Source organism: Ahaetulla prasina, chromosome 7 (assembly GCF_028640845.1).
Source record: "Ahaetulla prasina isolate Xishuangbanna chromosome 7, ASM2864084v1, whole genome shotgun sequence".
NCBI classification, from domain to species: Eukaryota; Metazoa; Chordata; class Lepidosauria; order Squamata; family Colubridae; genus Ahaetulla; species Ahaetulla prasina.
The window spans coordinates 82,940,862-82,965,748 of NC_080545.1; the positions used below are offsets into that span (position 1 = coordinate 82,940,862).

The window sequence follows — 24,887 nt, forward strand, 5'->3', positions numbered from 1 at the left end:
TATTCGCTTATCTTCGCTACCACAATGTGAGCGTGCACGCAAAACTGAGCTTGCATAGGGGCTTCCGCGCATGCGCAGAGCATCAAAAATGTGGATAGATGGGATGTGATTACCTCCAGGTGGGTGGGCGGAGCTACGCGCAGCCATCACTACCAGTTCGCCAGAACCAGATAGAACCAGCTGAATACCACCACTGCTCCCCTGGTGTTGTGTCTCGCCCAATCTCACCACAGCCAGGGCCTGCTTATCTGCTTCCGAACACGGAGGAATGTTCTAGTATGCCTCCCGGCCCCAGCCCTGGCTCCATGCCCAGACAGGCTGAAGAGGAGGAAATATCTCCAGCCCCCAGCTCTGGCTCCATGCCCAGGCAAACGGAGCAACTAGACCCCTCCCCCTCCTCCACAGCATGTGAGCCTGAGGGAGGTCTATTGCCAACAGCTGCCGACTGGAGTGACCCTCGCGTCAGAAGACTTGATAGGCGGAGGCAACAGAAGGAAGGGAGGGGCAGGCCTGGATAAGTGCTGAGTCATGGAGCCACACCCCATGGCCTATATAAAGGATCTGCTTTCTGGCATTCTCTGAGTCAGGCAAAGTCTAAACATATCTTGCTGAAGTCACTTTCTGATCTCCTGCCTGCCCTGAGGACTTTGCTAGGACTTTGGCAGAGCTGCAGAGGCACGCCTGATTCGGATTTCCCTGACCCGGCGGTCAGCGGAGGAGTGGGACACGACACCTGGTCCTTCTCTTCACTGGACTAGCCATGCCCTGTTCCTTAACCGTTCTTCATATGTTTTAGCTTGCAGTCTCCTAATCATCTTTGTTGCAAAGAAATACAATCCTTCCACCCAGGGGTGGGTTCTACTTACCTTTACTACCAGTTCGCATCGTGCCTGCGTGCGTGTGCTTGCTTCGCTCACGCATGTGCGTGCTCTTCTGCGCATGCGCAGTTCACTTTTGATGACATTCAGGTCAGTGGGCGGAGCCTTCCGCCGGTTTTACTACTGGTTCTATAGAACCAGTTCAAACTGGGCGCAACCCACCACTGCTTCCACCACCACCCCATCCAATCGAAACCCATCCTTCCACACACGCGCACACCCAACATTCAGTCACAGTTGACGATGCTTCTTGGATGAAAAATGAAATGTCTTCTTCTTCCTCCCCTCTCAAGGAAAAAAAAATTAGTCTAGTCCAGTTGCCTTTTGAAAAAGCACCTCAGAACATGGGAAGTGATAGGATGTACTCCTGGCCATAGATATTATTGGAGAAATTGAGCAACTTCGCCAATTTTATTTTTTCATTGCAGAAGTCTGTATGCGGGTATTAATGAGGTGTGATTCACCTCCCCTTTGTGTCTCTTCCCCTCTTTGACCCCCTGCAGCAGCAATCATTGTCTTCTTCATTGGAAAGGCAAATCTTAACAGGAGGGAAAAAAATCACCCAAATGTTAAGGTCACGAGGGTGAATCTCCCATCAATGCAAGCAAAGGAATGGCAGCCTGGTTTTGCGAATCTAAACGTGCGAGTCCAGAGGTAAACTAAAATGTACTTTTTAGACCAGGGGTCTCCAACCTTGGTCCCTTTAAGACTTGTGGACTTCAACTCCCAGAGCAAAGCTGGCTGAGGGACTCTGGGAGTTGAAGTCTACAAGTCTTAAAGGGACCAAGGTTGGAGACCCCTGTTTTAGACTGACATCAAGCCTCGAGATGAGGGGTGAGGTAAAGCTACACAGTGGGATAACTATATGGTTTTTGACAAGCGCTTGCTAGATTTTAGGCTAGCTTGAGAGGAGTTTAAAAGGTTACGAAGGGTTTTGCTGACCTATTTTTTTTTTCCAGGCACACATCCCTTTAATCTCCTTTGGAGACACCGTCTCAGCACAAAAGGCTGGTACAGCAGCTCAGCAGGACCCTGGATTTTGACTTGGAGCAACTTGTCCTGAGGAGATTAAAAACACAGTTGGGCAAAGAACTTTTAGGAAGACAAGCTGATCACTGTTCCTTTGAAACGCTCGCATTCCCATGTGTGGTGGCCTCTCGCGGTATATTCCGTGCCTCTTAAGCATTGTGAAAATGCCTTTTCGTCAGTATTTTTTGGTCATTACCTGTAAATGTTTTCTTCATATGAGGAGAGGCAGGGAGAAAAAAAAAATCACAAGGATAACCTTTGAACTCAGCGCTCCTGAATTCTACAAACTGAGATGGAGATTGGCTGAAAGGATCCAACTGGCAAAACCAAAAAATAGGAATTATGGTTAATTCAGTTAAGTGGTGGGTTTCAAAAATTTTTACTACCGGTTCTGTGGATGTGGCTTGGTAGGCGTGGCATGGCTTGGTGGGTGTGGCTTGGTCGGCATGACAGGGGAAGGATACTGCAAAATCCCCATTTCCTCCCAATCAGCTGGGACTCGGGAGGCAGAGAATAGATGGGGGCGGGGCCAGTCAGAATTTTTACTACCGGTTCTCCGAACTACTCAAAATTTCCGCTACCGGTTTTCCAGAACTGGTCAGAACCTGCTGAAACCCACTTCTGATTCAGTTGTATTTTATTTAACTAATATTCCCTTTCTTTCCCCGCCCCCTTTTTTCATAATCCTCAGGATGACTGATGGGTTTCTACCAGTTCACCCCAGTTCAGGTGAACTGATAGTGACGGTGGCGGGAGGCTCCGCCCACCCACCCAGACGTCATCACGGATGCTCTGCGCATGCACAGAAGTGCCACACATGCGCTCAGAATTCCGAACTGATAGCGAAGGTAAGTGGAATCCACCAGTGGTAGGTTTCAAAAAAAATTACTACCGGTTCTGTGGGTGTGGCATTGGGAAAGATACTGTAAAATCTCCATTCCCATCCCACTCCAGGGGAAGGATACTGCAAAATCCCCATTTCCTCTTGATCAGCTGGGATTCGGGAGGCAGAGAATAGATGGGAGCAGGGGCAGTCAGAATTTTTACTACCGGTTCTCCAAACTACTCAAATTTCCGCTACCAGTTCTCCAGAACTGGTCAGAACCTGCTGAAACTCACCTCTGGAACCTACTACTGCTCAGGATGCTCTTACGTTTTATCCTCATGGCATTTAGGAAGTTCTTTTGGATTCCTGTAAATTGAATCCAGTCTGTATTTTGGAACAAGGGTATATTTTGGCTCCAAACGCTTTCAGAAATGCGGCTACTGACATAGCTTGTAAAGGCCATGGATGGTTCTAATTACCCCCCCAAAAAATATGTATATCCATATTATAATAGATACATTTTGCTTTCTCTAATAGTGATGGCTGGAATTCTGGGAAATATTTCTGGAGGACCCTGAATAGGGAAAAACTCATTGAGATATTTTGGGAGGGGGGTTGGGATCAGGGCTTGGTGGGTGGGCAGGGATTCATGTTTTCTGCCTAAAATAGGACAAAAAATTGTCCTTGGATTTACGTATAGTAATTTGTGTTCCTGTTAGTACCCTCAGAACAAGACTAGGCAACGGCTTCATTCTGCCCAAAGAAGGAGAGTCGACCCATAGGAAAGTCACATTAAACATATTCTAAGGTCCTCTTCATCTTAGTTAGACTATCACTGTCTAAGAATAAGGTTTTATTTGGAAAATGAATTCTGAAACTAAGCAGGAGGATGCAAACATGGTATCCATCCATACAGAATAGCAAAGCAAAGGCAAAAAAAAAAAAAAAGAGGAAAATTCCCTTTGGGATTATTACAATGTATAGACTCAGCAAAGAAACTGTAAGCAGAAAGCAAAGCAGGGAAGTCAGCAGAATTATTGTGATTCCAAAATGCTGCAAAAACAAAAGGTTAAAGACAGAAAATCAGGGAAAAGGCTGGAGATTGACAGCAGAAGCAAAAGAGATGTCTTTGTAACAGCAAGGTTTGATAGTAACTCTAACTGACATTCCACGGAGTAGAGTTCCAGGCTGCAGCAAGGTTACAGATGCTGCAGTACTCAGCATTTTTCTCCCGCTTTAGAATTATGAGCAGAACGATATAACCAGGAAGTAAGAATCAGTCAACGAGGTATCTTCCAAATGAAAAATAGGAATGTTTGCATACTTCTAAGGATCCCTTCTTGAGTCCCCTAAAATCGATCGATCAATCAATCGATCGATCTATACATACATACATACATACATACATACATACATACATACATACATACATACAGCTCCCCACCTTTTATTATTTTTACAAATAACTCAATATACTACCTGGTAAAGACCAAAATAATTCAAAGCAGAGAACATAGAATAGAATAGAATAGAATAGAATAGAATAGAATAGAATAGAATAGAATTTTTTATCGGCCAAGTATGATTGGACACACAAGGAATTTGTCTTTGGTGCATATGCTCTCAGTGTACATAAAAGAAAAGATATGTTCATCAAGAATTCTAAGGTACAACACTTAATGATAGTCATAGGGTACAAATAAGCAATCAGGAAACCATCAATATCAATATAAATCGTAAGGATACCAGCAACAAAGTTACTGTCATACAGTCATAAGTGGAAGGAGATGGGTGATGGGAACGATGAAAAGATTAATAGTAGTGCAGATTTAATAAATAGTTTGACAGTGTTGAGGAAATTATGTGTTTAGCAGAGTGATGGCATTTGGGGAAAAACTGTCCTTGGGTCTAGTTGTTTTGGTGTGCAGTACTCTGTAGCATCATTTTGAGGGTAGGAGTTGAAACAGTTTATGTCCAGGATGCGAGGGATCTGTAAATATTTTCACAGCTCTCTTTTTGACTCATGCAGTATACAGGTCCTCAATGGAAGGCAGGTTGGTAGCAATTATCCAATATCCAGCCATATTTTCCTATTTTCCCAACAACCAAAGCCCTGTGAGGTGGGTTGGGCTGCGAGAGAGAGTGTCTGGCCCAAAATCACCCAGCTGGTTTTCATGGCTAAGACAGGACTTGAACTCATCATGGTCTCCTGGTTTCTAGCCTGATGCCACAACCACTAGACCAAACTTGCTGTCTCCATTGCTCAATGTAAAGCTCTTCCCTGATTGCTCTCTACAGGAGATTTATTTATTGATTTATTTTATTTGCTGCACATCTTGTTTTTAAATAACTCTGGATGGAAGGAGATCGCTTAAAAGCAGAAGTTAAAATAAAATGTTTAAAAAGATTAATTTATACCAGGGGTCAGCAACCTGCAGTTCTGGAGCTGCATGTGGCTTTTTCATCCCTCTGCTGCGGCGCCCTGTCGCTGGTCAGCGCTACAATTTTGAGAGGAGCTTCCAGTTGAGGGAGGGAAGCATGGCATGCCAGGAGGAGACTCTATGGCTAGGGGTGGGTTTTCCGGTCGTTTCCACAATTGATAGGGCTTTTGGTTAAGACAGATAGAGGAAAAAGGACCCCACACTAGGAGGAAACTCTATGGTGAGGGAACCAGACTTCCGGTCGGCTCCAATATTGAACAGTTCCTAACACTTTTGTGGCTCTTTGAGGGTTTAAGGTTGCCGACCCCTGATTTATGCCAAGATGGTATAATGGTTAAGATTCGGAAATATAATTAAAGTTATCCTTTGTCTGTGGAGCTCTCTGAGTAGCTTTGGGCTAGTTATATTCTATTAATCTAGTCTAGTCTAGAGGTTAGGAGAGATAGAATGAGATGCATTCGCTTCAGAGAACTATTGGCTATAAATGCCATGTAAATTGGAATTAATGAATGGGTTGAGTAGGGTTAGATTGGGTTGGGTTAGATTGAGTTGGGTTGGGGTGGGGTGGGGTGGGTTATATTGGATTGGGTAAAAGAGAGGAAGAGAATTTTACCAAAGAGCTCTATTAGCAGAAAGAGACACTCCTTTTTCTTAACTTACCTGAGGATCACTGAGTCGAGTGAGGTCTGGGTAAAGATAGAAGAGGATCCCTTTAGATGCTCCAGGCAAGGAGACCCCCCTGATCAACAGAACAATCAGCATGAGGTATGGGAAGGTGGCAGTGAAGTATACTACCTGGTAAAGACCAAAAGACACTCAGTGTAAACAATTGCTGTACAGAACAACCAGGTTGTCACAGACCAATGGTGCTTTCAGCAAGCCTATGATGATTTTCCTTAGCTCAATGTCCTTCAGATGTTTTGGGACAGCCACTCTTAAAACGTAGGCTGGACGTTCTTGGAATTGTCATCCCCATCAGGTTGCAGAAGACTATGTAACACCACCTTACTCTTTCAACTTTGGCTGAAGAATACAGAAGGGTGAAAAGAAGAAGAGAATTGCTTTAGGGATACATGCTGGGGTGAAATGCTATCGGTTCACACCAGTTCGGGTGAACCGGTAGTAATAAAAGCTACTGGTTCATCTGAAGCGATATATTCGCTAGAAAACAAGATTTCCTGCTTATAAATTGTGCGGCACAGCTGTTCTCCCACCTCGCTGTTCTACTTACCTTCAAACTATGAAGAATGAATGAGACTATTGCCTTATACACTGTAAGCCGCCCTGAGTCTTCGGAGAAGGGCGGGGTATAAATGTAAACAAAAACAAACAAAAAAAAAACGGCTCCTTTTTCAGTGCAAAGTGTGCATTTGATGCGCACTGCGCACATGAGTGCAGCATCTGTTTGGCACACACAGTGCATGCGTGCACAGCATTCATTTGGTGTGCACTGTGCATGTGCAGGCAGCAAACTGGTGACAACCCATGGAAGATTTCACCACTGGATGTGTGTGTCATTCTTAAAATTGGAAATGTCAGTTATCCAGGTCTTAAGTCTGAGCAGTGAATGGCATATATCCCACTTAATAATTATGCCTTATTGAGTAAGGTATTATGTAGTAGATAGAAATGAAATCACAGCTGAAAATAGGATGAGACAATATAGGAGCTTCCAGGATGTTCTGGAGAGCCCATATCTTGAAGTGCTCTGCAACTATGCCTGTGAACCGCCCTGAGTCCTACGGGAGATGGTGCGGTATATAAGTTTGATAAATAAATAAATAAATAAATAAACTCCGCCGACTCCGACAAGACCTGTGTTTAACACACAGAATCATCTATTGCAATGTCCTTCCTGTTAAAGACTTCTTCAGCTTCAATAGCAATAATACAAGAGCAAACAACAGATTCAAACTTAATGTCAATCGCTTCAACCTTGTTTGCAGAAAATATGACTTCAGTAACAGAGTTGTTAATGCTTGGAATACACTACCTGACTCAGTGGTCTCCTCTCCAACTCCTAAAAGCTTTAACCAAAAACTGTCTACCATTGACCTCACCCCATTCCTAAGAGGACTATAAGGGGCGTGCATAAGTGCACAAAAGTGCCTACCGTTCCTGTCCTATTGTTTCAATATATGTTTCTGTATATAATGTTGTGACAAATAAATAAAATAAAATAATAAAATAAAAATAAAATATCCTGTGCTTCATAGCTGGCTGGAGACAATGTCACCATTCTGCAGTGTCCTTCTTTGCCATACTCCAATATCTAGCACAGCAGGACTGCAACATCAATTATAATCAATGGAAAGCAATGCAATCAATGCCCATACTAAATCCTAGTGTATATATTTCTAACTTCACTAATATTTTATTCCATTTCTCCATTCCTCCCATATAAAGTTTAAACCCAAAAGAGAAACAGAAGACACAAAATCCCTTCTCGAGATGGGCCCTAGTAATTTTAAACAGGCACTAGGAACAGATCATGAGTCACGGAATAAAGAGAGAAATTCAATCTAAAACACTTTTTAAATTCTACCTGCATTTCCCTCCTCCCCTTCCCATTAACTCCAAAAGAACAGAATCAAAAGCTTTGGGTCCATTTGAAGGAAATACCTGCACACAAATAGCTCATCACTCTGACATGTGCCCAGTTTCTGCCTCAGAAATTGGCATGCAATCTTTAGCAGGGTTTCCTGCTGGCATATTTGAGCAGCTACTAGTAAAATGCAATTTTTCCCTTTGAAATATTTTTTCCTCTCTTGTCAACATCTGCCACATTCAAACGATCTTGGGCATTTTTCCTCCGCATCATAAGCATTCTCTTAATTACTAGCAGCAATTTTATTTTCACCAATAATAAATCATATAGAACAATTAGGAACAAGGTTAAGGGAACCAACCAGTGGTGGGTTTCAAAATTTTTTACTACTGTAAAATCTCCATTCCCACCCCAATCCAGGGGAAGGTAACTGCAAAATCCCCATTTCCTCCCAATCAGCTGGGACTTGAGAGGCAGTCCCAAGATGGGAACAGGGCCACTCAGAATTTTTATTACCGGTTCTCCAAACTACTCAAAATTTCCGCTACCGGTTCTCCAGAACTGGTCAGAACCTGCTGAAACCCACCTCTGGAACCAATGTCTTATACAGAACAATGATGCTAGTGGTCTATGATCTTCAATGGTGGGTTTCAAAATTTTCTTCTACCGGTTCTGTGGGTGTGGCTTGGTGAGTGTGGCGTGGCTTTGTGGGCGTGGCTTGGTGGGCATGGCAGGAGAAATATACTGTAAAATCTCCATTCCCTCCCCACTCCTGGGGAAGGTCCAAAGTCCCCATTTCCTCCCGATCAGCTGGGAATTGGGAGGCAGAGAATAGATGGGGGTGGGGATAGTCAGAATTTTTACTACCCGTTCTCCGAACTGCTCAAAATTTCCGCTACCGGTTCTCCAGAACCTGCTGAAACCTACCTCTGATGATCTTACTAAAGATTGATCTGATCTGATCTGATCTGATCTGATCTGATCTGGTGGAGAGATAGTTGCCTTCCCTCTTATCCTCACACACAGCCTTTTGTAGGAAGACAGCCAAGCTGGCCTGTGGTAGCAAAATTCAGGAGTCTGAGAGCATCATTTCTGACTAACAAATGTTATTAAAAGACACAAGTTGGAACTTGTTAGTTGGAAAAAGGTGTTACCAGACTCCTCCTGAGCTTCTGACTTCTGGCTAACTTCACAAGTTCTCTGCAAAAATCAATTCAGAACACCGGTAGGAATCGTCTGTTTTTTCCCTCCTGCTTGACAGAAAATGTGAAAAATGTGAAAAGGGAGGGGGGGGAGTGTGAAAAAGGGAAAAGAATGTGAAAAGGAGAATGTGAGAAGCAATACATATCTCTCAAAAAACTCTTCCCAAATGGGTAGAGCAGGACTCCCCAAAATGGTCACCGATGAACCATGTTGGTCTTTTTATTGTTCATAACACTATTGGTTCAAGTAGTATTTATTAAATTATTCTCACGTAATAAAGGTTTGGAGGCCTGAAACTTCATGAAGGGACCGATGAGCTGAAGATTTTGGAGACCCCTGAACTGAAGTTGTGTCCATCTGCTATGATGTACTTGGCAAATTGTGGATGTTTGTGCTTATTCTATAGCATGCATGCCTATATATGCACATATTTATTCAGCCATACCTACATTGTGCAAAATGTGGCAGAAACTTTATACAGCGATAGGGTTTCACCATTTCTTTGAGCCCTGGGAGGCAACCCTAAGGTATAATCACATCTTTCATTATGCCCAGATAGGACAAAGGAAAAACGGCAAGTATCCTGAGTTTGAGGCTTATGCAACAATCAGAAATATCATGCCCTGAGTGAGTTACAAGAAGAAAATATTTAAAATGGAAACCCAAACATATCTTTGGTACAGAATCCAAGACAAGAACTCAGCAGCCCATAGGCGTCCCTGGGGTAGCAAATGATGGCATGCATTACTGGCATACTTGTACTGAAAGTTCAAATGCAAAAAGTTTGCATCACAACTCTGTGGACAATTTCATGTTTCATCGATTTATTTATTTCTGTCATTGTGGATTTTACCCCACGAGGTGCCTATGTTAGTAACAATAAACATGACGGGCTGTTAACAGAATGAAAGATACTGAAGCCACTTGTCCTGTAAACTCTCTTCATTCTTTTAGGACATTAATGACTAGAATCAACATTTTCCCAGCCCAGAGAATGGAGCACTAATGAAGAAAAGGTTCCTGAATAAAGTTACAGAGTGGAATGAAATGGAATTCACCTGCATATATTAAAAAAATCATCTAGCTCAGCACGGATTTTAGCCCAGAGGTTCACAAACTCTGGGTAGCAACCCCACAAGAATCAGAGGCAAATGGGGGATAGGGTTCACAAATCGGGTGTGTGCACCTGTCAATATTCATGCTACGTCTGCCTGGACAGCTCACCCTGGTTTTGTTCTGATGCAGTTCTAACTGCTATGTGTAAGTCTTATGTCTGGATCACAGTCAGAATTTGTTCCTTCTGTGCCTGAACCAGTGGTGGTATTCAACTGGTTCTATCCGGTTCGAGCAAACTGGTAGCGGTGGTTGTGGGAAGCTCTGCCCACACACCCAAATGTAATCACATCCCATTTATCCACATTTTTGACGCCCTGTGCATGCGCGGAAAGCCCTGTGCATGCGCACACTCACATTTGCGAACAGGTAGCGAAGGTAACTGAATGCCACCCCTGGCCTGAACTAGTGGAAGTTCAGGTAGATTTCAAGAGTTGCTGCTATACAGTCTGAATCCCATTTGAACAGTTTTGGAGACTGGAAGAGTTTTTCTAAAATGTAAACCATCAGTCCAGTTCAAGAACATCCAAAGCCCCTCTATGAAAATCAAATACTGAGGAACCAATCAAGAGTGGGAAGATTCAGAAGATTCTTTTTAAAAAACATTGAGGCAACTCTCTGTTGCTTTTCCCCTCCTGGAATTCTCTTCAATATTTCTGAAGCCAAGTAAGAGCTGATACTATAAGCATAGAAATTCAGATGAAAGATCTGAGAACTTTGGGTAAGTACAAATGAAACCTGATGCAGATTAGAATGTTGATGTTACTGTATGGATTATGATCTGAGCTGTTTCGTTTTGATTTTTTTTGGGAGGGGGGGGTTGTGTGTTTTCCAGGAATGACTGATTAAATCTAGCCTCTTCAGAACTGATTCTTCAATTCTTTCTTTCTCCCTTTCTAGCAGCTCAAAAGCATGCACACGTGAATAAATAGGTACCACTTATGTGGGAAGATAACAGCATGCATTGATATGCACCACAGCATATAGTCATGCTCAGTGGTAGGATTCAAATAATTTAACAACTGGTTCTCTGCCCTAATGACCGGCTGAGTGGGCATGGCCATGGTGGGCAAGGCCAGGGGTGTGATAGGCAGCACTTGGCCTCCTGCACCCACCTGGGAGCAAAAATGGGCCACGGTGGGGTCACGCTGCCCCTCCGCGCCCCATTTTGGGCCTAGTAGGCTTCCTTGCAGCCTTCTGGGAGCAAAAATGGGCTGCAGGAGGGCCGTGCTGCACCCCCTGCACTCTGTTTTGGGCCTAAGAGGCCTCCCTGCTCTTACCTAGGAGCCAAAATGGGATGTGGGGGGATTCCTGGAAGGGGCAGGGCAGGGCGGAGCCAGCCAGCAATTTAACTACCAGTTTGCCTGAACCAGCTGAATCCTACCACTGCTCATGCTGGCCACATGACTACGGAAAGGTTTTTGGACAACGCTGGCTCCCTCAGTTAAGAAACAGAGATGAACACCATCCCTTAGAGTCAGCTACGACTGGACAGAGGAAATCTTCACCTTTTAATTCTCTTCTAGTTCTTTAATTTTTATATGAACAACAAAGACTTTACTAGATGTCCAGTGTCCCTTCTAGCCCTATGAGTCTATGAATTCTTAATCAATCAGTGATGTACATTCCCAGCCTTTAGACCACACTCTCCTGCTTGATTGGTGATTAAGGAATAAGCAGAACTGTCATTGGTCCCTCCTGAGTAAACCAGGCAAAGAAGGACTTCTTGAAATAAAGTCTCTAGTGGCAGCACTACCCATCTGGCTGCATCCCAGGGTTTTATGCAGTTGTCCCTGAGAGGATGCAGTGGCATTGTGGGTAAGGAACAGGGGTGGTATTCAGCCGGTTTGGACCGGTTCGGGTGAGTCGGATGCTAATTTTACATCTGGTTTGCTGAACTGGTAGTTGCAAGAACTGGCTGGCCCTGCCCACCCCTCCGGGCCCCACTCAGGAGTCTCCATATGGCCCATTTTGGATGCGAGGTAAGTGCAGGGCCCACACAAACATGCTAGGAAGACAAAAAATGGGCTTCCTGGAAGTTCAGAAGTCCAGAAACGGGCTCATTCCCGGCCTCCGGAGGGCCTCCTGAGCCTGTGGGAGGCCATTTCCTGGAAGTTCAGAAGTCCAGAAACGGGCTCATTCCCGGCCTCCGGAGGGCCTCCTGAGCCTGGGGGAGGCCATTTTTGACCTCCCGGAGGCTCAAGGAAAGCCTCCAGAGCCAGGAGAAGGCGAAAACATCCCCCCCACCGTGGTGCAGGAGGTTGAGTAGGCCATGCCCCCATGGCCACATCCACTCAACAACCCGGCAGAGAACCGGTTGCTAAAACCTTTCAGTCCCACCCCTGGTAAAGAATTCCATCCACTACATCCTGTTGCAAAGAACAATCCTGTTTTTACAAACAGCAAGCATTGATCCAAAATAAATGAGATGTGCGGCTCTCTCAAAAATAAAAATTTAACAAGGATGCAAAGCTAAGCAAGCTTTCCCTGCAAAACATGATTTTAGTTTGATTATTTCCAATGTCAATATTTTATTTTATAAGGTTTCAAGCTCCTGTTACCATTTTGAAATGTGGATTAAACATATATTATGAAAAAAAATGATTTATTTCTTCCCAAACTGCAACAAAAATGATTACTTATATTCATGAACAAATTACAGAGTTTTAGGATGTTAGGGCAGATAGAAGAACAACATTTAAGAATTCTGATTTATTCTGACTGGTGGGATATCCTACTTATGCAGGAAAATTATTCCCAAACTAACCAATTAATTTGTTTTCATTGAGAATTACTGGAGATTGAATTCAAAACTTTTTATATACAAGATTTGGTGATGGAAGTGACTATTGATCACTGAGCAACAGAAAGGCACGGCTTAGTTACTACATTACATAAAGCTAGAAAATGGCTTAATTTGTTAATTTGGGCAATAAGTTGACTTTGTATATAGTATACAAATGGATGAAGACTATTGCCTGACATAGTGTAAGCCGCCCTGAGTCTTTGGAGAAGGGCGGGATATAAATGCAAATAAAAATTAAAAAAAAAAATTAATTTGGATTTAGCACAATTTGTAAATCCAGCAATTGTGTTTTCTAACCAAGACTTGTACCTTGGTGTTATGCCTGAACGAAGCTCGCTCAACAGACTGTAATTAAAGTAAACATTACTCTGATTTGTGAAACCCATTCATTATATTTAGCCTCCAACTGACAAGGAATCATTGAAGCTTTGAAATTTCTGACAATGTTTCTTCATTCACTACTTTCCATAAAAGTTATAGTTAAATTGGAAAAAAATACATATTATTATTATTATTATTATTATTATTATTATTATTATTATTATTATTATTATTATTATTATTATTATTATTATTATTATTTGCATTTATATCCCGCCCTTCTCCGAAGACTCAGGGCGGCTTACACTATGTCAAGCAATAGTCTTCATCCATTTGTATATTATATACAAAGTCAACTTATTGCCCCCAACAATCTGGGTCCTCATTTTACCTACCTTATAAAGGATGGAAGGCTGAGTCAACCTTGGGCCTGGTGGGGCTTGAACCTGCAGTAATTGCAAGCAGCTGCTGTTAATAACAGACTGTCTTACCAGTCTGAGCCACCAGAGGCCCATATTAACAGGAATTCTAAAACAAAACCCTTTTTAATTATTTGAGCCATTTGGCTTAGAATATATCCACAAAGGAGGTTTTCTCTCACTTATTTTTGGATTGAAATTACAAATCGAAAAAAGAGTTTGTAAGTCATGCATGTCCACTTAACTCACTCAACACTTAACCTTTTCATAGATAAATTAAGTACAGCATGGAAATTGCTAAATTATCTGAAATATAGCCAAACCAAAACATTGAAAGGAAATTTTGTTCTCACCTCTTGTCCAAGTCACCACAATCAATGTCCCCCTAGAAGATAAAGTACCATACACTTCTACAAATGCTTGATGAGATACTGATTCCAGAAATGAATGAAGTTTCCAAAAAGTAGGGCTACTATGTTATATAAGCTGTTAGTTGAACCAAGTATCTTCTGAATTAAATGTCGTTGATTAGGGAATGGTCAGCATGACTTGACTCACCATCCATGGATACCATGCAGCCTAAGAGAACCCTGTTACTTAGTTGTGCTATCATTGCTTCCAAATCTATCAGGTGTGAAAGATTAGGACCACATGTGATGTTCCAGTTAAATTAATTTATTACTGTTCATTCCTATGCATAGGAATCTACTCAACTAACAGTTAGCACTATCTTGACATTAGATTTATTTATTTATTTATTTATTATTTAGATTTTTATACCGCCCTTCTCCCGAAGGACTCAGGGCGGTGTACAGCCAGATTAAAACAGTACAATATACAAATTAAAACAACAGTTAAAATAACATATTCTATAATTGGCCGAAAATTAAAACCGTCAAATTTGACCCAAAAATAAAATACCCCAGTTAAAATTATTAAAATTCAAAAAATTTAAAAATTTAAAAAAGTTAAGTTCAGATAAGGGTCAACAGAATTCAAGAGGAGTTAGACTAAGTCCATTTGTGGCTATATAGAGACTGTAGGCTGCTTTCTCTTTTGACTCCACCCCCAGGTTCTGTCACTCTTTCTCCTTAAAATGTAAGCTTAGATACTGTCATGAAGAATAACCCATGTATTCAATCAGTGGTGGGTTTCAATTTTTTTTACTACCGGTTCTGTGGGTGTGGCTTGGTAGGTATGGCGTGGCTTGGTGGGCGTGGCTTGGTGGGCATGGCAGGGGAAGGATACTGTAAAATCTCCATTCCCACCACACTCCAGGGAAAAGTTACTGGAAAAATCCCCATTTCCTCCCGATCAGCTGGGAATTGGGAGGCAGAGAATAGATGGGGGTGGAGCCAGTCAGAATTTTTACTACCGGTTTTCTGAACTACTTAAAGTTTCCGCTACCGGTTCTCCAGAACTGGTCAGAACCTGCTGAAACCCACCTCTGTATTCAATGCATTCTTGGGTGATGGAACATTTACTTTGAATGAAAAAAATAGGCAGGAAGAATTTTTAAAAAAATCATGGCCCTGTTCTGCTTCTGTGTTTTTCCATGTCTACAGATATTCTCTCCCTGCCATAAAAACAAAACAATCAAGCTTTTATACTAATTTGGATTTTTAGTTTGTAAGCTAGAAACAGCATATATCAAATCCCTTTAAGCCAAATCTCCCTCCCAAGGACTTATTAATCTTTTCACCCACTGGAATAAAAGCAAATAATTCTGAGTACTTTCACTGCCCAAACCCTCCAAACTTTTTTTTGTTCTTACCATATTTATGAACTGGCAACATACCTATCAGCTGATCAATAATGAAACTCAAAAACGGACATCCAATCAAGACCCCATGCCCATCTTTTGCTCATTATTTTTGCTATGGAGAAAGGAGAAACCCACTCAAGCTGAAGAGAGATGATAAAGCTGCCACTCTGTTCAACCAAAAGACATATTGCAATCGCAGTATTACCGACCTGGATTGTGCACACAGTTCTGATAGGCAAATATGATATGTATTGAAAGAAATAAAGATAGGGAGGGGAACAACTAAACATAGTGTGTAATGGTATGTGGGAATGGCCTTGAGAGACTGGGCAAAGAGTTACTGCCTAAGGAGCAGTCAATAAGAGGGAGCATAGCCCACAGTTATATAGTGGAGAACCAAGAAGCTCAGGTGGTCTCCCTTGCTAAGTTATTGGGTTGTACCAGAATGGAACAACTCTCTGCAGCCAACTCACCACGGCCATCTTGCTGTGGCCATCTTGCCGTGGCCAACTCGCTGTAGCCATCTCGCAGTGGCCAACCCAGCCTGGCCATCTCACCATGGGACAACTCGTCAGGGGACAATTCCTTGCAGGATAACTCAACGCAATAAATTTTATTCGCCGTTGTTTCTTCTACATTATTTGTATTGACGAAAATGGAAATAATGTAGAAGAAACAATGGTAGATAACATTTTTTGCATTGAGTTATCCTGCAAGGAATTGCCCCACGGCAAGTTTGTCTATGGCTGCAGTGAATTGTCCGTGGCTAAATAGTTATGCCAGGTTGACAATGGTGAGATGGACAGGACAAGCTGACAGTGGGAGAACCATACTTTCAGACTTGCCAGATTCTGTTAACACAGCCTTACAATAAAGTAGAATTAGTTCACCTGATTTTGATTTCTGTCTGGTCTACTTGGGAAGAATGACAAGTATTCTTCAGGTGGAAAACCTATGAAACACTTTCCTTCCAATACAATACAAAAGACTTGTCAGAGAGACTGGGACTAAATCAAGGGGAAACATAGCCAGAAATGCACATGATGATGGATGGTTTGCATGGAATGCTACAACTTACCTTGCTCACCAGATGCCTAGAACAAAAGGCAAATCTGCATTATGCTCTTAAGTACCATGTTTCCCTGAAAATAAGACCCTGTCTTGTATTTTTTTGAACCCCAAAATAAGTAGTTGGCCTTGTTTTTTGGGAGGTCTTATTATTTTGGGGCACATGGAGCAAGATGGATGCAGCCTTACCTGATTTCCAGCTTTGTCTCCCTAACCCTAACCAAAGGAAATGGCTATGCATGCATTTAAATATTTTCGGGGAGGGCTTACTTTTGGGGAGAGCTTATTTTGGGGGAGGCTTATTTTAGTGCATGCGCTCAAAAGCCTGATTGGGCTTATTATCAGGGGATGTCTTATTTTAGGGGAAACAGGATAATTCTTCCATTCATTTTCTTTTCTTTTCTGGAGCCCTGGGAATTCTAAGACTTGGGACACAATGAGCCCCAAAAACTTTGATGTATTAACATTTCTCGGATTTTATAGAGGGAAGCCAAGAGAATTACAGTGGATACAAAAGTAATATATGATTATAAGTAATCATTCCTAGGATCTTCCCACCCATCTCCAATTTAATTTCCTTCCTTATCAATTTTCGTAGTATTCATTTGTTAGATTTACATCCCGCCTTTGGTTTCAGAGCTCAAGGCAGCAAATCTCATAAGAAACTGATCACAGTCTTAAATATTGTCTTCTGATGGATGTGCATTGCTTTATGCATCTTTCAGCACCTGGGGCTTTCAATAGTGATCTACCTATGCAGCTGGGGGACACCACTGCATCTGAAGTTCTCCCATCTGTACTTCAGTAGACCCAAGCCATCCTCTGAAGGTTATAACACGTCACATTTTAAGGCTTTTGGCTCTAGGATTTCAAGAACTTACCAATGAACCAAATGACATGGAATGGACTTCCTGAAAGCATCAAAATATTTCTTTGTTGTAATGTCTGGCAAAGATCCAACACTGCTGATTCATGTTGATTCAAAGAAGCAATAGCAGATGTTTGGCTTAGATGTGACCTTTTATTCCCTCTGTTTCTAAAACAGTGTTTCAGAGGGACTTCACTTCTAGAAAGCCTACTGTGACCAAAATATTGTTCACTGCTTCATGGTGTTGTATAATAAAATTAATTTTGTTCAGTCCAGTTCACATGGTTGTTGTTGTTTTTTCCTCTAAGGGACTTATTCCATGTCATTCATCTGAAGGGGACTTGAATTCTCCCTCCAGTGTTTTCTTCTTTGATATTGAAATACCTTGACAAGTTTCTTAGATGTATGAAGCTACTGCTGTGATGGAATGGAGAATGTTTGAGAACATTTCACAGAGGTGGTTTTTTTTTTTACCACTATCATGCCCTCATTCCCTTAAAACTCATATTGTCCATCTGAGAAGAAGCAAAGGGAAATATTTCCAAGCAGTTGGGTAGAGGTGCAATTAGTTTGGAATTGCACAGTTAAAGGAGTAGAACTAAATTTCTCCTTCGCTTCATTTGTCCAGTTTAATTGTTTCAACTCCCCAGAAAGTGGGGGAGGGAGAGTTTAGTGCAATAGACTTGAATCTCTCATATTCAGGAGAGATTTGGAGGAAGACTGAAATGGAAAAATCCATGAAACGTATTACTCCTCCTCCAACTTCACAAACCAACTTCCTTCCTTCACATAGTTACTTTTACATCCTTTCTCTTTTAAAATAATCAGAACATAATACTGTATTACAGATGAGAAAGTAAAACTCTATGACCCTCGATGGGTCACACTTTGAGGTCTACAGATCAGAGGTGGGTTTCAGCAGGTTCTGACCAGTTCTGGAGAACTGGTAGTGGAAATTTTGAGTATGAATGGTATTCTGGAGAACCGGTAGTAAAAATTCTGACTGGACCCGCCCCCATCTACTCTCTGCCTCACAAGTCCCAGCTGATCAGGAGGAAATGGGAATTTTGCAGTATCCTTCCCCTGGATTGGGGAGGGAATGGAGATTTTACAGTATCCTTCGCCTGTCATGCCCACCAAGCCACGCCCACAGAACCGATAGTAAAAAATTTTGAAACCCACCACTGCTACAGATGTCACCAGAGGTTCGTTACAGTGAGACTCAAAGCCAATCTTATAACTGCTTCCCTCTAGTGATTGCATTCCATGAAGAGAAATATTACCTTGGACAGCAATACACAGCTTTTATTGTAACTTGTAACTGTCATGGTAGATGAATGTTCTTTGGCCCAGGTTCCTCCTACCTTATTTCTAGCTTGGTCTTCATATTCTAACTAAAGCATCAGTTCTTTTGAAAAACACAGATTTTTCTTCCAAAACACCCCTACAGCAGAGGTGAGAACTTGCCAGAGTAATTGATTCTTTTGTCACCCGCTAGTGACTGTTGCAAAAGATCAGGGAAGAAAACTTATACACGGAATTAATGAATGGGTGGATTTTTTTTTAAAGAATCAGAGTTGGAAAAAGTGATCACAGAATTCAGAAACATGGCCAACCTCACAAATGTAAATATCAAAAAAAGGTATTGCCTGAAAATAAAAATAGATAATCTGGGAATGCTTATGCCACAAAACATTGCTATTGTGGAAATTTACAACTAATAATGATCCTTAGAGCTGTAGCTAGTAGCTAGAATAGAGTAGAGTAGAGTAGAGTAGAGTAGAATAGAGTAGAGTAGAGTAGAGTAGAGTAGAGTAGAGTAGAGTAGAGTAGAAAGAGAAGAGAAGAGAAGAGAAGAGAAGAGAAGAGAAGAGAAGAGAAGAGAAGAGAATTCTTTATTTATCCAAGAGTGATTAGACGCACATGGAATTTGTCTCTGGTGCAGAAGCTCTAAGTCTACATGCAAAGCAACAGAGTAGTAATAATAATAATAATACCAATCAGAAGAGAAAGTAGATAGTAAAAAGGATAATAATAACAACACTATTATTATGGATAAATATACATAGCATGGATAAATATACATAGATAATAGGCAGTACTGCGAGAATTAGGTGTTCAACAGAACAATGGCATGAGGGAAAAAACTGTCAGTGTCTAGTTATTTTGGCATGCAATGACCTATAAGCAGTGTCCTGTGGTCTACAACAATTCACTACAGCCAAATCACCACGCCCAACTTGCTGCAGCCAACTTGCCATGGCCAGCTCACCATGGCCAACTCACCACAGGACAACTCACTGTGGGACAAGAGTTACACTAATATCAAAGAAATAGAGGAATAGAATCATTAAAGAAAGGATGCCAAAGGAGGGACAAAACGTGAATGACAAAAATTAAAATATTTTTTTAAATTATTTTAAATAATTAAATTGAATTGTTGAATTGTCCAGCAGCAAGTTGTCCTGTGGTGAATTGTCCTGCTCTGGCATTTCAAGTTGAAATGTTTTCTATCCAGGATGTGAGGCAGTGGTGGGTTTCAAATTTTTTAACTACCGGTTCTATGGGTGTGGCTTGGTGAGTGTGGCTTGGTGGGCGTGGCAGGGGAAGGATACTGTAAAATCTCCATTCCCATCCCACTCCAGGGGAAGGTTACTGCAAAATCCCCATTTCGTCTCGATCAGCTAGGACTCAGGAGGCAGAGAATTGATGGGGGTTGGGCCAGTCAGAATTTTTACTACTGGTTCTCCGAATTACTCAAAATTTCCGCTACCAGTTCTCCAGAACTGGTCAGAACCTGCTGAAACCCACCTCTGATGAGAGGGATCTATAAGGTATTTTCTCAGTCCTCCTTCTATGGAAGGCAGTCTTAACTATCTGTTGGAGTCTGTACCTGTCCTGTTTGGTTTCTGTACAGACCCAATAATTCCTCCATAAAACTGTATTAATAGCTCCTGGGACAGTCTGAACTTCCCAAGTTGATACAGGAAGAACATACTTTGTTGTGCCTTTTAATGATGGTTCTAATGTTGTTTTACCAGGATACGTAAGTCTGAAAAATGAAATATTTTTTGGGTCTAAAAATATAGACTAAATGAAATCTCACTCCAGGGGTGAAATGCTCCTGGTTCGGACCGTATCATGTGATCTGGTAGTGATGGGGGCAGGTAGTTCGGAGAACCGGTAGCAAAAATTCCTGCGCCCCCCCACACCTCCCAAGCCTCACTGTTCCTCTTCTCTGTCCCTGAAGCTCTCGGTGGTGATATAACTGCAAAAGGCCTTAAATGACTGCCATGGCACTTCAAAGGGCCACACTACAGCTGATCAGCGTTGTAGGCGGCTAATAGACTGATGCCTCTATTTTTAAAGAAGGTAGACCGGTGCGCTCCCAAGTTTTGTATACTTTATTTTGTTTATTATTTATTATTATTGGCCATGCCCATTCAGTCACCTGACCACCAAGCCACGCCCACCAATTAAGCCACGCCCACAGCACCAGTAGGGAAAATTTTTAGATTTCACCCTTGTCTCACTCTCTGCCTACATCATCCATTTTAGATTAGAGCATTCTGAATTTTTTATTTTTTTATTTTTCAGGGCTATCTCCTTTGTCACCCAGAAGCTCCTCCATTTTTTCCCTACCTCAAATATGTAAGGTACTTTGAGCTGAGAGAATGAGACTGGCCCCAAATCATACAGTGAGCATCCATTGCTGAAAACAAACTTTAAACTGGCCTTTTTGAACTCCTCATCTAAGCCCTCAGCCAGATGTTACATAGCACCAGTTACATAAATAAGCAAGAATTAACTCTAATGTTCCTTCCCAACATGGGATATTGGGATGATGAAACAAGTCTTGTGAACTTTAGAAAAAGTGTTTTTCCCCTCTACTACCTTCAACATTTTTTCCCCTCTGTTGGGGTTTCAGAACTGTAAGAAAAGCTTTCATCGTGTGCCATTTCCTTACACAGCGGGTTCCCAGCATGTGTTAGGAAAAGCATCCAAGGCAGGATTGTTTTGGGTCAGCTGATGCTTGAATGTAGACATAGCCTTTCTCTTAATTAATCTGATTTTTAAGAAGATATTCCGAAATTATTCAGGTTACCTTAGAGTCTATCGATATAAAATGATATTTGCAAAAATATATCTGACAAAGAAGAAGCAAACTTCCATAAATTAAAGGGAAACTGAAAAATAAAAGTAATGAGAAATGGGAAAATAAATCTCGGATAAAAGGGATTTATGGACTAATTATGGAACTTTTAAAGGATATCTTTGCTGCCTCGGTTCTCCCAAATGTGAAATACACGCTTTGCATGCTGATAACCTAGTTTCAGCCTCTTATTCAGCCAATAAAAAAGGCTGAATAATTTTTGCATGTGGAGCTCACATTTTTCTTTAAAATCAGCCTCCAAGAAGCTCAGGAGCAAAGCCATGATCTGAGTTGAGTAACCAGGTTTGAGGTTTAAAGCAAAACTTTGAATCAAGGATAGAGGCTTCATGAAGTCTTGAGCTATGGGTTGCTGACCTCTGTGTACAAACAAATCCCTTTCTAATCTTTTAGAAAGCAAATGGAGAAGGGAAGACTGAAATCTTGGGTTGCTGCTGCTGCTGCTGCTACCACTCAAAATATAATATTAGGATTTTTGGTCTCTTAGCACTACCTAACCGGGGTTGTAGCAGATTAATTTGTCTAAATGCAGAACGGTGAATTGCTGCTCAGCATGGCAAATTAACTTCATGCAGATAGGAAATGAAGCTAAGGATTTGCAAACCTGTGGGGAAAGTCTTGAGGATTGGAGAAAGCATGAACTCATTAGTCTTCATCTAAGAGGAAGATTGCACCCCAGCACTGAAGGATAGCAAATAGATCCAGGAAATGAGAGGAACATTAATCACGGAGCTGGGATTACAAATTTGAACTTGGTGTAAAATTTGAACTTTTATACCAAGATGGGTTTTGCATATTTTTATCACCGGTTCGCCAACATGCCTTCCACGCATGCGCTTTGCTCGCACACGCGCCTTCCATGCATGTGTCCAGCCTCGAAAACATGGCTAAATAGGATGGCATAGCGCCAGGGCAGGTGGGTGGGCCCATCCGAGATGGCTGCTACCAGTTCACCTGAACCTGTCTGAACCTGTGGAATACCACCACTGTTTTATATGCCATTCCAAAGCAGTGGTAGACTATTTATGCAGGAAGACTCTGGCTATATAGATAACCAGAAGAGATCTAAGGCGGCTTTTCAAGGTGTTGATATTTAATGCAGAAGATATAGTCTTCTTATGCAGACCCTTTAGAGTACGGGTGTCAAACTCACAGCCCTCAGGCCAGAAGCATCACATGCTGGCCAGGCCCACCTCCAGTTTAGCAAAGGTGGGGAAAGTCGTGATACGTCACGTGATGACAACGTGATGCCTTGAGTTTGACACCCCTGCTTTAGAGAAATATCCTATACAATGCAACGATGTTAACATAAATCAGGGTTTTTCAGTACAATTATAAACCATGATCTGATTTACTTTTAACAGAAGTGACATCTACTCCACATCCAATAAGTCAAGAATTCCTCATGAAAACATCTAGCTGAAAAAAAAATAAGCTTGTGGGATGTTTGGGGAAGAAATGACAAACTGAAAATGGCTTAGCAAAAAGGAGAGCTGGTGACGGTGGTGGAACAAGGAGCCATCAATTAAATGGGGTCTTTAAAATCCTCTCCAGATAAAGAGAGGATTTGAGATTGCCCACAAGTGCTCCAGACCAGGGGTCTCCAACCTTGGTCCTTTTAAGACTTGTGGACTTCAACTCCCAGAGTCCCTCAGCCAGCAAAGCTGGCTGAGGAACTCTGGGAATTGAAGTCCACAAGTCTTAAAGGGACCAAGGTTGGAGACCCCTGCTCCAGACAGTTGATTCTCATGACAAAACTGTAACACAATGTTCTTTGTCAGTTTAAAGCTCTGGAAGACAAGGGAATGGTCATCTTGCTCAAACCATGGTCAACATCTTTGAAAGGACATTAAATTTGCATATTCCCTTTCTAATCACAACCAGACATTGCTTATTAAGTACTTTTCAGCCTTTTTGAAATTTTTGGATCAACATGACTGAAGACTGGTGAATTTCCTTCAAACTTTAATGAAAGAAGTTTTAATTTCAAGTTTAAGAACTTTAAAAACGGGGGGGGGGATTAACAGCAAAATGGTAAATAAACCTTTGATTTTAGAAAGTTACTAGAAGATTAATATAGAGCCAGATAAATTTGAAATAAGATTTTGGAATTAATCATAAAGAACCCTTCCCATAGGAAAATGCTTTTTGAATTAAAAAGAACATAAACCTTTAAAAATTGGACACTAGAGAGAACAAGAAGGAACTAAACATTATAGTTAAAGAAGAAGAACTCTTGAACTCAGTTTCTAATATAGAATGAAGCAAAACATTTTAACATTGGACATATTTAAAGATATTTTGTTCAATAGTCCCAGAAATTAATTTTAACAGGGTCTGGCTCTATAGGTAGTCTGTGCACAAAAGATGTTATGGAACAAGTTCTACCTGACAAGATTGAGGCTGGGTTGAAAGTGGATTTAAAAATGACAGGCTACAAGAATGATATGGATCGACATGTTACACTGAATATACAGGATACACACTAACTGATTTCTTAATAATTAAAAGATATACAAACAACAAACCAAGAGCGTGACCTGGATAGTTTTCTTATATTGGATTTATAAAAGAGGCTTGTTAAAGTTTTGAAAAAATTCATGAGACGGGACAACGAATCACTGGGAAACATGTGTTACATTATTTGAAGGGACTAAAGATCGGTATTATTAGAAGCAAAAGAAGAGAATATAAAATTGGTTTATTTGATCAAGACTAAAATAAATATGTTGTTATCTCTGGTAATCCTTAATGCACTTTTGCTGACTACAGAAGGACTAAACAATTCTCAATCAGAATAGAGCTGGAAGGAACCTTGGGGGTTTTCTGTTCCAATCCTCTGTTCAAGCAGGATATCCTATACCATTCTGGACAAATGGCTGTCCAATCTCTTCTTAAAAATCTCCAGTAATGAAGCACCCACAACTTCTGAAGGCAAAGTTTCCCCCGGTTAACTGTTCTCATTGTTAGAAAGATTTTCCTTAATTCCAGGTTCCTTCTCTCCTTGGTTAGTTCCATCCATTGTTTCTTGTCTTGCCTTCTTGTGCTTTGGAAAATAAGTTCACCCCTTCCTCTTTGTGGCAGCCCCTCAAATACTGGAATACTGCTATCATATCACCCCTAGTCCCTCTTTCCTCTAGACTAGTCATACCCAAATCCTGCAACCATTCTTCACATGTTTTAGTCTCTAGCCTTTAATCATCTTAGTTGCTCTTCTTTGTGCTTTTTCCAAAGTCTCAACATTGTTTTTGTAATGTGGTGACCAAAACTGGATGCAGTTGTCCAGGTGTGGTCTTATTAATAGGTTTTATAAAATGGTACTAATAGTTCACTTGAAGTTGAGGTTTTATGAAGAATGAGTTTTTATGGATTTGTTAGATATGAGATGGGATATGGGAAAACGAGATCATTTCCCGTATTTCATTTTAAGA

General features: G+C 41.4%; 1 protein-coding gene across 1 annotated transcript in view; it reads right to left on the reverse strand.

The window, feature by feature from the left end:
- LOC131201698 (sodium- and chloride-dependent GABA transporter 2-like) overlaps nucleotides 1-24,887 on the reverse strand; it is a 90,621-nt gene that overhangs the window by 38,021 nt on the left and 27,713 nt on the right. Inside the window, exon 6 of the mRNA XM_058189798.1 lies at nucleotides 5,835-5,969. Within this exon, the coding sequence (XP_058045781.1) occupies nucleotides 5,835-5,969 (135 nt within the window). The remainder of the gene's footprint in view (nucleotides 1-5,834; nucleotides 5,970-24,887) is intronic.